The sequence below is a fragment of the Colias croceus genome, chromosome 25, assembly GCF_905220415.1.
Source record: "Colias croceus chromosome 25, ilColCroc2.1".
NCBI classification, from domain to species: Eukaryota; Metazoa; Arthropoda; class Insecta; order Lepidoptera; family Pieridae; genus Colias; species Colias croceus.
This window is the reverse complement of record NC_059561.1, coordinates 5,277,193-5,290,770: the sequence shown is the minus strand read 5'-3', so window position 1 is coordinate 5,290,770 and position 13,578 is coordinate 5,277,193. Positions and strand designations below refer to the sequence as shown.

The 13,578-nt window shown below is 31.5% G+C and overlaps 1 protein-coding gene across 2 annotated transcripts in view; it reads left to right on the top strand.

Annotated features, from left to right (window-relative positions):
* LOC123703186 (Down syndrome cell adhesion molecule-like protein Dscam2) overlaps window positions 1-13,578 on the top strand; it is a 67,458-nt gene that overhangs the window by 20,790 nt on the left and 33,090 nt on the right. The window contains exons 9-14 of one of the 2 annotated variants that reach the window (XM_045651109.1): window positions 404-539; window positions 3,465-3,584; window positions 5,259-5,426; window positions 7,668-7,812; window positions 8,312-8,460; window positions 11,622-11,787. In XM_045651109.1, the coding sequence (XP_045507065.1) occupies window positions 404-539; window positions 3,465-3,584; window positions 5,259-5,426; window positions 7,668-7,812; window positions 8,312-8,460; window positions 11,622-11,787 (884 nt within the window). Of the gene's footprint in view, window positions 1-403; window positions 540-3,464; window positions 3,585-5,249; window positions 5,427-7,667; window positions 7,813-8,311; window positions 8,461-11,621; window positions 11,788-13,578 lie in introns of both variants that reach the window. The other variant, XM_045651108.1, reaches the window with a different exon arrangement.

The window sequence follows — 13,578 nt, the reverse complement described above, 5'->3', positions numbered from 1 at the left end:
TATAATAGCATTTTGTTAAATGGTAACTGATCAGCTTTGGACATAGTTGATTCATTTGTTTTATTTATCATTCAGTTGTTTGACACTTTGACATGATCAGAAAGAGTTGTAACACGTAACACTGACTACATATTTTCTGAAGTAGCTGTTCTATAAAACATAAATGATGAATTATTTTATTCATTAACCGTAAAAGAAATTAACAATACAAAAGCCGCTATTAAATAATTTAAAAAGTGTGGAAAGTAAATCGTGTATAAATTTGCGTTATCATACTAAAATATGCTTTATGTGTCAATGTATTAAAGCGTTGGTATCCTTCATAACAAAACCCTTCCTTCTCTACATTTCTCTATATATTCATCTATCTTGCTTCCTTGACTATAAACAATTTCTTCAACAGATAGTCGAGAGGAGTCTAGAAGTATTCAGTGTGCTTATAATCAAAAATGTATCATTGGACCATTGTGGTACATACACTTGTGTAGCCGCCAATCATGTTGCGAAGGTGAATCGGACGGTGAATTTGTATATAAAAGGTGAGATATCTTTAGCCTTATTTAATACTAGCTTTTCGCCCACGGCTTCGCTCGAGTATTTAAAGGAAATTCCCATAGTAGTGAGATATTTCTAAAAATAAAAATATATATACTTATATATTGCACCAGTCAAAGTAGCCTATGTTACTTTAGACCGCTAGCTCTATAATATCGCTCGTAACAAACTAGCTCAATAACAAAAAACATAAAAACACGCTTCCGCATATATAATACTAGCTTTCTACCCGCGGCATCGCCCGCGCTGTCAAAGAAAAACTCGCATAGTTCCCGTTCCCGTGGGATTTCCGGGATAAAACCTATCCTATGTCCTTTCTCGGCTATCAAAATATCTCTGTACAAAATTTCATGCAAATTGGTTCAGTAGTTAAGGCGTGATTGAGTAACAGACAGACAGACAGACAGAGTTACTTTCGCATTTATAATATTAGTATGGATTATTGAGGACGCTAGCACACAGGGATGATGTGAAAATTTGTAAAAAATCGGTTCAGGAGTTCCTGAGATTAACGCGATTAAACAAACTCGTCTGCTTTATATTGTTAGTTACCTGTATGTAGATATAGATTGATATGTAGACATGTGAAAGTGTTTCTGTTTATTTGTCTTTCACATCGCAACGGATTGATCTTTTAATATAATTTTATTGCTGAAAATAGTGAAAGTAAAAAGAGATATTTCTTTTACCACGGTGAAACATCTCATTCCCATGGGCATTGCCTTTGACTACGCGAGCTAAGCCGCGGACAGAACACTTTCAAAATAAACTTAAAATTTTTCTATAAATAAACTCCGTTGTTTATTACATTGTTTATAATTTCAATAGATACTTATTGTTCTTTGGTACAATATTTTCTAATTTACTGCCAGAAATTCTCACTTCCAGAAGCTTATTCAAGTGAATTTAATTATTCGATCGTAATACCAAAAAGCAATTAAAAGTAATAACTCATTTATATCAGCTCTACAGAAGTTCACAGACTTTATTTTTTAATTTCATATTCCCGTGTACGTTATTTTTCGAACACACTAAAGTCAAAATACATTTTTTTTCCAAACTAGATCTAGCATAAAATAACATTTGTATTAGATACTTTTTTAAATAGCTAAAGACAAAAAAAACATTTATATTTCAAGCTATCCTGCCGCAATTAATCAAATTATATTTTTCAATCCAAAATATTATACACACGAATAGCATTGTTCCAAATACAAATACCTAATATATTCAGCAGTATTATAACAGTAAATTTCTTAATCACCTTTTCAAATTTTTCATTGTATTTCAAAGCTCAAACATGGCAATCGTTAAAACAATGCATGTTACATGTTTTTAATCTAAAACAAATCGACAGTTATAAAAATAAATTGCGGTTTTTAATCTGTAAATCCGTTGGCGCCAAGAAGCTTATATCGTGTATTAGAGGATATAAGCTTCTTGGTTGGCGCCATAAAGCATTGCAAACGACTCTCATAACGATCTATGTCGGATATTTTCATTCCGCGAATGTCAGGTATTGCAAGAAATAATCCCGAAATATGAACGTTCATTTTTATTTTATATTGAAAATATTGGACGTGAATTACTGGCATGTTAGCTCTATAACAGATTGTTTAATTGGCTTTAAATATTTAATACTAGCTGTGCCCCGAGGTTTTGCCTGCGTTGTTCCGCTCCTGTTGGTCTTAGCGTGATGATATATAGCCGCCTTCCTCGGGAAATGGGTTATCTAACACCGAAAGAATTTTTCAAATCGGACCAGTAGTTCCTGAGATTAGCGCGTTCAAACAAACAAACTCGTCAGCTTTATAATATTTGTATAGATTGCAAATATTGGACGTAAATTACGCTAACGGAAATTGTTTAATTAGCTTTAAATATTGTAACAGTGGTAAAATATGATGTGAAATTATGTTTGTTGTACTGTATGAGTGTTAGTTGTAGGAACGAATTTAATTAAATCATGTTTTCATTTATTGTTGTGTGCTCCAAATAAATTAAAAAGAATAAGTACCTATAAGAAACGAAAACAACATTTTAATTTAAAGTACTAAAGATTTGTTATTAAATCAAATCAAATCAATATCTCAACATCTAAAATTGTTATATTTGTGAAAGTTCAAATGTATAATTAAATTTATAATATATTTGGAAGTTATAATAATAACAACATTCATTACGCTCAAAATCTCAAATCACTTTAATTATCTCGTTAAAATATCGAAATTTCAACGTTAATATTCTAAAAATAAGCCGAGACGAAATAAAATAAGTTGAACTCAACAGCTATTGAATATACTTAGGTCAAGGGAGGTCTTAATGATGTACTTTAGGATTTAACACTCGACGCAGAATGACCTGGAGTTGATGATTTACTAATTTAATTTTTGTTGAGATTGGTATTTTTTGTGTGTCCGTTTTTTTAGAGTACGATGCGTGCGGATACATTACAAGTTAATTTTGTTCGCAGCTACGTTGAGACATATTTTCGACCACATAATTACACTAAAAGGAACTAGTAGAGAAGATTTTATAATAAACAGGTTTTATGAACAACATAGATAGTGCTCAAAATAGTGATAAATTGATTGAACACGAACTTTTATTATTTACTCATTTTGTTTTATACGAAGTGGTACCATTATCCAGTATTGTTTTTTTGAAGATTTAATGGCCTGGTTCCGAGACCTTTAAGCCAAGTATGAGTGATTGAGTGAGTTGATCACAAAATGTCCACAATATCCAGTATTGTATTTCGTTCAATATTTTTTTATAAATTTAAAAAGTTCTAATTGCTTCCTACATAAACCGTCCTTTGCGTTTAATAAACACAAGATTAACTCTTAATATTATAATATACAACATAATATAATATTATAATCTTTACAATATCATGTTCATGACAGTTGCACCAAAATGGAGCGAAGAGCCACAGAACACGTCTCTCCTCCTGGGCCGGAACGGGCATGTGTCCTGCAAGGCGAATGGTTACCCACAACCTCAGACACATTGGTTGAAGAAAGATGGTATGTAATTAACAATTATACTCACAATTATTAAATGGTCGTTAAACATATGGTGCATTTAGATCAAACGAACATAGAGCTAGAGTCGCGATCTTTTAATGTAAACGAAAACTCGTATTCAGTGTTATTCAGTATTAGAACATAGTAACTAAGAACAAGATCAGTGCAGCAACACATTTTAAATAATGGTTGCTGCTTTGCTGACGGGGAGTCCTTTTTGCCTCCATTACTATCTTTTTTTTCTGTTTTGTGTATTAATTACTAAGAGTTACATGGTGGCAAATAAAACGATTTCTATTTCTATTTCTATTTCTAATTCTCTACGCCTATTTACACTAAAAGAATTTGACACAGGGGTTAGAAAGAGCATTCGCTCGTTTGATGTAAATGTACCGTTTATACACATTACATGCCTATTATACACTAATGTAAGAGTTTGCTAATGATAGTTTTTTGAGAGTGATTGTGTCTAGTTTTTTTTTTATTATTGACGTATATGAACTAGAACTTGTAATCGTTGATTTACTGTGAAGACTACCTGTGTCCTGCAATTTAAACAGATCGGTTAAAATGCTACGTTTGCGTTGCGTTTAATGTTTGCTACGTTTAACTAATTAAATTGTAAAAGCTATTATTATTATGAATTTTCCCAAGTTTATTTTACTTCCTAATATCTGTGTTAAAATGTTTATATTAATTCAAGTATGAAAATGTTTTTCTAATTTCCAAGCCTTGGTCCATGATTGATTGCTTCATCGAAAAAAATACGCAACGAAAAATAATACCCTTATACACGATAAAAACAAATTCTGTTCATGCTGTTTTTAATAAACCGTAATTAATAAAGCTTGTGCATAGGAAATTACAGAATTGTTTACTTGAGTTATTTAGTCAAAACATAGGTCGTTAATTGTGTTCCTAAATCCTAGTCTGTGTTGGAAATTAGATCACGATGATACTTGCATAACCTAAATACGTATGTATACCTATATATACCTATATCTAGAATTTGTAGAGTCCATTCGCTAAGCTCTGTGTATAATCGGATTAACTGAATATACGATTGCATAAAATACTATAATTTTACGTATGAGCTTCAATATTCAAGCCTTATTATTCGTAATGGATAAACACAGAAACTGGAAAATTGATCTTAAGTCTCTCCCTGTGAAAACATTAATGTGCGTGAATGGATTAGAATAATCTTTTATTTGAGTATTATATTTATATATTGTCGGAATAGAGATAAAGATGCAAGTAAAGGTTTCAAAAGCGGGAAAAATATTATTTTTTTCAGAGCTGGCAATGCCCTGCATAAGCGACTATATATACAAACAGTATTTTCCTCAATATACTGCGTGAGAAAAGCTATTTCAAAAAGCATTTCTTAGCGTGAAGGACGCGGGTTCGAATCCCGCCTCTATAAATTTATAACATTACTTACTTTAAACTATCAATTACTAGCTTTGCCCCGCGGTTTTACCCGCTCGTGTTGGTCTTAGCGTGATTGTATATAGCCTATAGCCTTCCTCGATAAATGGGCTATCTAACCCCGAAAGAAATTTTCAAATCGGACCAGTTGTTCCTGAGATTAGCGCGTTCAAACAAATAAAATATTTAGCTTTATAATATTAGTATAGATTAGTATAGATTTAATTCCAACAGTGGTATCAGATACCTGGAGACCAGTGTTAGAAGTGGCCGGTGGAGGGGTGCTCAGTTTGTCCAACGGCTCCCTTATATTCGACTCTGTGTCGCTGTCTGATGCTGGTCTATACACATGCCATGTGGAGAACGGTGTTGGCGAAGCATTGAGCAAAACTGTGTGGATCTCTGTTAATAGTAAGTTTTTTTTATTGTAGGTTAAGATGTTTAATTTTTAATAAGATAGATAATTATTATGATGATAAGAATTTAGATTAATTTCAAATTGTTATAAATTCCTGTTAATAGTAAGATATTGGAATATGAATACGTTCAGAAGTGTGGTGTTTAAGTTTTTTTCTGGGAAATTTCTAGGTTATATGTTAAGTTTGGATGGCTTGTGAAGTTCAGGATTTGGATGGATGCTAGTTTAGGATAAGGTGTGAAGGAAATTTAAATAATTTCAAGGATTGATGTGGTTCGATGTTGGTACAATCTTATTTATTATGTAATGATGATATATTATATAGTTATAAGTTAGATAACGTGTAATGTTCAGAATTTATATGAATGTCGTGATAATAAAGAATAAGGTGTGAAGAAAATTTCAGATTCATGTAGTTAGATATTGAGTTAATTCGTTGATTTACTCAGTACTACTTCATAAATATTTATAAGGAAATATGCGGGAAAGTGCATATAAGTAAATAGTAGAAGCATTTAAAACTAATTTAGCCACGCTAAAGAGTAAATCATAAACACTCCCATCCATAAATAAACACTAATTATGCAGTCATGGTCCGCCTCCTCACTTTTGTAGTAAACAAATGAGCGCTATGACGCAAGTTCCATTAATGCAGTTTTAAAGAAACTAAGAAATATAGCCTTCTAGTATTTCGCCCGCGTTTTCAAAGAAAAACCCACATACGTTTTTAGTTCCTGTTCCTGTGGGATTTCCAGGATAAAACTTATCTTATGTCCTTTCTCAGGTATAAAGCTATCTCTGTACCATATATTTTAATCCAGATCGGTTTCGTAGTTTTGGCGTCAAAGCGTAACAAACAAACTTATATTCACATATATTACAAAAGTAGATAATGATGTATGACATGGAGTTTCTGCTTTTCGAAAAAACTACCATGTTTTTTGGAACATAATTATGCTACTTTCACAAGGCTTGAAAACTTGACTTGTGCGACATAAAAATGTTTAGAAAGTTAACGTAAATATGCACTGATTGTTTGCTGACGCTGAACTTCCTAAAATAATAAAAAAAAGTTTTGAATAAAGTCATAGTCAAAAATTCTAAACCTCACTTTAACAAAGATGACCGTGACAACACATCCAGGAATTTAATCACGTAGTCGTAGGCTTTGACCCACGTTTAATTTAATATCCTCTACGAAAACCCTTCTTATGCGAAAATGTTAGTTTTACTAAACGATCGATGGGTAAATATATAATTTGCGTGCTCGGGACTCACTAAGAGATCATTTTAAGAATACTGGTATCCTTACTGTACCATCACAGTATATATTTAATAATATTTTGCATGTTCACAAAAACGCCGACTTACACACAAGAGTAGGAGATAGACACGATTATGGCACAAGGAACAGGAATAGAATTGAAATGCCGTTTTTCCGATTAGCTAAAGTTAAAAATTCATTTATGGGTCAAGGTATACGCTTATACAATAGAATTCCTCTCAATATTAAAGAGTTTAGTAGTTCTAAATTTAAAACTTATATAAAAGGTGTACTAGTTCAGAGAGCGTACTACAGTATTCAGGAATATATGGACGATAAAGACCCATGGAGGGTTGTCGCGTAAAAGCCACAGGACAGTTCTTTGGCATATTATGATATATTATGTATAAGTTAGATATAAGTTACATATTATGTAATATTGACATGATTTTAAAAGAGCAACTATGGAGTTTCTTGCCGATTCTTCTCCATAGATACTGCTTTCCGAATCGGTGGTAAATGTTAAAATACTTATGTAATGACGATTCGAAAGTGCTACTAAATAGTAGTCTAATTGAATAAATGAATGTTTGAGTTTGAGTTTGAGTTTGAGTTTAAATGACATAGACAGGGCCGGATTGTGCTGTTTGGGGCTCCAAATAATTTTCCTTTTTAAAAATTAACATAAAAAATTAAAATTGCGTTTTGAATTTATTTAGATTCATGATATCCATACTATATACAAGTTTTAACTGGAAGAAGTTAAAATGACAAATTGCCTTCGTAGTTCGTACACGTGCACGCAATAAATGTAACTTTACAGAATACAAACATACAGATTGCCATGCTCATCAAAACTTATTTAGAGTGATGCAGTATGCAACTATGCATAAATTTAACTTCATAATTCGCATTATTTATTCAACTCCATAACATTATTAGAAATTTCATATATCAAACTTTTCCTTAGAACCGATCACGTTTGACGTCTCCTCACGAAACATAACAGCTAAATTGGGGCAACAAGTGACAATAGAATGTGTAGCTAAAGGAGACGATCCTATTCGCATGATGTGGACGAGGAACGGGAAGCCAATCAATCCATTAACACAAAGGTAATTATAATTCTTAATATTCATTTTTATATTATTTTGTTTTTTTGTCTCTTTGCTCTGCCATTGTTTTGTTTTACTATTCTTAAAGATGATGAGATACGATTTATAATGCTTAAAAACAATTTTGTTAGCAACATTTTCTATGTAAGTAAGTCATTTAATTAAATATTATCACAATGTTTGTTAAACATCTATTCTGTTTATTCAATGAAAATTAATTTATATCCAGTATAGTTTAATAAACAGATTCCACTTCCTAGAATTATCATTATATAGATATTTATTTATTCCTTATAATATTACCTTACGCCTACAATATTACTTTCTTATGTAGAATATTACTAAATAACGACTTATACAAAGACCTCCGACGATCTAAAGAGTGTTTGGAACAACGGAATAATAATATAATGAATAAATCTATTTATTTCTAAATTAAACAATAAATAACGATTTTTCATTTGAACAATTATTGTAACAAATACTAACTTAAATATAGGGTGAAGATATCAGAAATGAAAACAGAAGATGGCATGACTAGTGTACTAGAACTACTTCAAACTGAAGTCAGTGATGGGGCTCTGTACCAGTGCAAGGCTGGAAATCCCTTTGGAGCTGATGTGTATACCGTTTATCTTACTATACTTGGTAAGTGCATATATCTCGACCTGAGACGCATTAGGTCTGATGTGGAATTTTACAAGTTTAGAGGAGAGCCAAAAGAAAATTATTGACACAATCGTGTCATAACTTTTGTTTATTATCGAATAGGCTAACAAAAATAGTATAATATTTTAGATAAGTTATCTAAGTTTGTATCAGTATAGTAATAAAACCAATCACAGTAATATAAAAATATTTTATTTTTCAAAAACATTTTTTCAGTGACATCCAACCTTATGCTTGTACACAGTTATTAAACGACGAATGCTTTTAATTATATTTACTGATACAACTTTATGCCTGCAATTTTTTAGTAAATTCTATTCGTATTTTAAGCTCTAATAAAAGATGTAACGTTATGATTGGCTAAAAATAGAAATTTAGTTACGTCCGATCTTATCATGTATCCAATTATGAGGCATTTAAATGAATTTATTATTAAGTACATAAGGTCGTAATTAACAAAATAAAATAAAAAAACTTCAAACAAATTTCGCCGTTGATATGGGCTGCCACCTATATTTTCAGACCATAACATGTTTGCAGCTCTATTAGCTGTAGAATCAAATATTGTCAAATTTAGTGTCCAAAGCTTTCGTAGATAAAAAGATTTACTATTAGTTAAATTCGGTGTATCCAAACACGTCTGCAAATCAAACATCAATACTTTTTTTTCGCCTGAATTTGATTCTGCTTCCTTTTTGTCATTTCTCTTCAAGTTATATTATCTTTCTTCAGCAGTTTTAGCATGAATGTCCTTTTCTTTTTCTATCTTTTGTTTCAGCTCTTCATCCACAACATCTAACAGTTTTCTCTCAAATGCATCGCAATCATCACATGTGTCGATCGACGGTAGTTTGAAGCTTAAATTGAATTTGGTGTTGAAAATGTTTCGATACAACCATTCTTTGGCTACCAAATTTGGAGCGATCTCTGTAGATTCCATTCTTTCTCTATACTGTTTATACATAGTAGGGATATTCAAGTCCGGTCCCAAAAATTTGCGTCCGCTCTTTTGTCGTGAATAATGACTCTCATAACATGGATATGAGTTAATATGATCCATCACTGATTGCACTACCACATCTGAAGTTTTATTACCAGGAATATGCTTTCCCCTCTGATCTGGAGCTTCCAACCCTCCATCGAGCTGTTTCTCCAAACTCACCTTAACAAACTTTTCTCCTATAGATAGCGTGTGAAGAAACATATTCCGGCATATTTTTTCGCTCTTAGAATTTACAATAAGTCTATATTCGTATGTAAACTTCCTTCGGTCAGTATCTAAGTTCCCAGTCGTTCTCATTGTGTGTTTTTGTTTTTTTGTGACGTTAGAGGCTGGCTGGCGAACTGGCGACGTTGATCCCAACTGCTGCATTTTTTCCAAAATTCATCAAGTATTTGTATTCTTGTTTCATTAGGCACTTTTTCGTAACATTTTGATTTACACTTACATGGAGGTTTCATTTCACGACCGTCTATTTCAGGGTTTTTTTTGCTACAGTTGAATGATAGGGAGATTTAGTCCTTTTAGTCCTAAGTCCTTAGTCTTAGTCCTTTTAGTCTTGCAATTTTAGCCGCAACTCTTTTCCATTTAGTTACGTTTTTAACTTTCTTTCTTGTGTTAGATTTTGAAGGGACTGCTGTAACGATCTGCTGTATGTTTTCATTATTTCTTATTTGTCGGTCATCTGGTATATAAACATTCCCATTCTTATCTGCGACCATAATTCGGTTCGAGTTAACTATATCTTCATTCATAGTAGTATCAGAAATATTAACACTTTCATCAAAATGGGGTACAATTAACAAGCCTGTAGTATGGTCTCTGTCTGTTAAATTACGGTTTTCAATGTGATCATTTTTATAAGCAGATGTACTCGCCCTTACTTGAATCAACATCATGTTATTTGAATTCGTACTTTTAGGGCTATCTTGATCAAACAGCGAAGATTCATTAAGGTTATCTACCGACGGATATACAGAAAGAATTGTTTGTTGAGCTGTTGCAGCAAAGCAACGATCGTTTTCTTTAGGATTTTCATTGAAAACTGAAGTTGCAGATATAATATTTTTTCGTGGACTTAGAAGATCGTCTAAAGTGATTAAATTAATATCTTCATTATTTCTCACTCTAGCTTGCCTTTCAGGCGATTTTTCCGAAAAAGAAAGCTTTCTTTTCACCTTCAAATACCTCGATAGAGCTAAGACTTTTTCTGGCGAACCACTGACGTAGCTGCCATCCGAAAGATCTTCATGTGGTTCGTAAGTCTTGTCTTTAACGCTATCATCACTATCATAATCGGAAAATTCTTGGCCAGGATCTGTAACACAATAAACTTACTTTACTCAACATAACTTAAGTAAATGCACCCGTTCGGTGCTATGCGCTGATAGGTCAAACCATTGTGGCGCCAAAAACGGCCGAGTGACCGGCGATAATGTCCGATGTCATTCTATCGCGTCGGTGTGTGGTCACAAAGTCAATGGAATAGTGTTTCTTCTTCACATAGGCATTTTTTTACAACGATAAAGTAGCACTTTTTAAAGGCATAAGGACTAATTTATGTTTGTAGACCTTAACCAAACAAATAAAATTTCGGACATAACACTATCTCAAGGTACGACATCCCAATTATTTAATTTCAAGAAGCATAAAGTTCTATCTGACATCGAGATATACGTCTTATTTATTATGTCGGTATTGGTATTTATTAATTCGATACAATTTATTTCTTACAAATATTTCAATATGTTCATTACACAAATATATTGAAATCTTTGGAAGAAATAAATTGTATGTTTTATTTTTGTGTCCTCTTAGTTTAATTAGTTAACCATAATTTAATAAAAGACACAATGTTAATATGCAAAGGTTAAATATTTAATTTGCAGCAAATATTGCATTACTTGAAGGCAGTAGTTATTTAAAAAGAAATTGTTATTAGTAAACACAAAGACCTTAATACTTCGTCTAACATGGTATATATTCATGTTTATGGTCATATTTACCCCTTCCATACAAAAAATAATATAAACCTTTATGAGACTTTCATATCAATATTATACACACACCACAAGAATATTGAAATAAACAATTATTGCAAAAAAGACCTGAATATGATATATGTTCTTCCTTATTCTAGAACCGCCCCTCCCCCCAAACGATCTCTCAGTGGATTCAGTCAAGAGTCGTTCAGTCAAACTGTCATGGCTTGATAGTACTCGGTCTCTAGCTCAATACTACACAATACAAATAACAAGTACGCAGAGATTGTCCTGGACTACAGCTAGGAGTATTAATGTTACAAGGTAAGTTTTGTGAAATATAGGATTTTTTTGGATATGTGTAAATGTTTACATATTTATTTGTGACTTTTTATAAGTATGAGTGTGATATTTTGATGATTTATAGGATTTTTAAAACGTTATTCATCAAACATTTGTTTTCATTTCAATATCAAATGCTTTACAGGTAAATTAGCTTGGAGAAATTTTTGCGTTTGTAGTAGTGTATGGTCAGCAAATAAAATAAAACAACATTTTATTTTTAGTTTTTATTTTATATATGTATATATTATATATACATATGGGATTTTAAATTAAACTATATGTGTTTCTCCTCTGAAAAAGATGAGACTTTAATTTAATATTTGCACATTTAACATACGTATAACTTTTACAAAATAAACATGATTTTACAAAATGACAATGTTACTAAAATGAAAAATTTACTAACCTGAAAAAGAAACGACATTTAAAGTTTAATTCTTTAGTTTGAGAAGTCAAAGGCTTGCCTCGACCATGTTTTAACACTGGAGCCATTTTGAATTAACAATATAAAGTTACAACACTTACACACAAATTAAACACTTCAACAAATATTATAACAATAATAACAAATAATAACAACAATCAACAAATACAAAAGGAGATTGCCCAAGTGACTATGGCACTTGGTATCGCAATCAAACTTATTGTTTCAAGATGAAATATAGCTCAATTTAAAGCTTGATGTTAGTACTTTTAGAAACGATTAAAGTTTTTATATAAATAAGCCGCAGTTCGCGACAATAAAAATAAAACAATAGTTTTATTCAACACTTCAAAAAATACTTTATCTAGTTTAAACTAACGATGAACGTTAAGTTTTACATTTATTACATAGGTAATATTTTAATTTACAAGACAAATGTGAAAAGTAAATCGTAATAAACATTACCTATTTCAAAATAAATTACTTACGTCGAACATTGCGTCGAACACATTCATTCAAGATTCATTTCAAATAGAAACTATGACATAAGACGCAGGACGCTTGCAAGAGAGATAGATATATGTGTCAAAACAAAAACTTTTACTTTTATTTCTATTTATTTGGTATAATTACGACTTAATAGTGATAAATATGATCATTATAAATACAAATAGGAATTAACAATATCACGAACACGTGACACAATTAGTATTTTACCGATTCCATACGTGGTCATACATGTTTCAAAACACAAACTTTTAATATTATTTCAATTTATCCGGTATAATTAAGACTTAATAGTGATACATATTATGATCATTATAAATACAAATAGGAATTAACAATATCACGAATACGTGGCACAACTCAAATTTTACCGATACCACCCGTGGTCATTCTCCTTTATCAATTAAACTACGTACATAATAATAATAATTATAATTTTTGAATGAAATGTGTGCTTTATGTTCTAACGGTACCAAACAACTGCATTTGGCACCTGCGGACAGCGTAAACTGGTTTATTCTGGTTTTGTGCGTGTTTCCACTTTCCACTATCAAGTGACGATTTATTTATTTGTTTTGTTTCGTAATTATTATGGTCAAATATTAATTATGAAACAAATTATAATGGACACGATATTTTATTGTTTCACGGTAGTCGCCTTGTCGTTTGCTCAAGGACGTGAAATTGAATGATATATTTTTTTATAAAGTCAAAACCATTTTCTTTCAAATTAAAAGTTGTTTTTATTGAAAACAAAAGTGTTGCTAGGAATAAGTATAAAATTAAATAGTAATGTTAGGATATCGAAACATTTTTGTATAGGCCAGAACGATATAGTG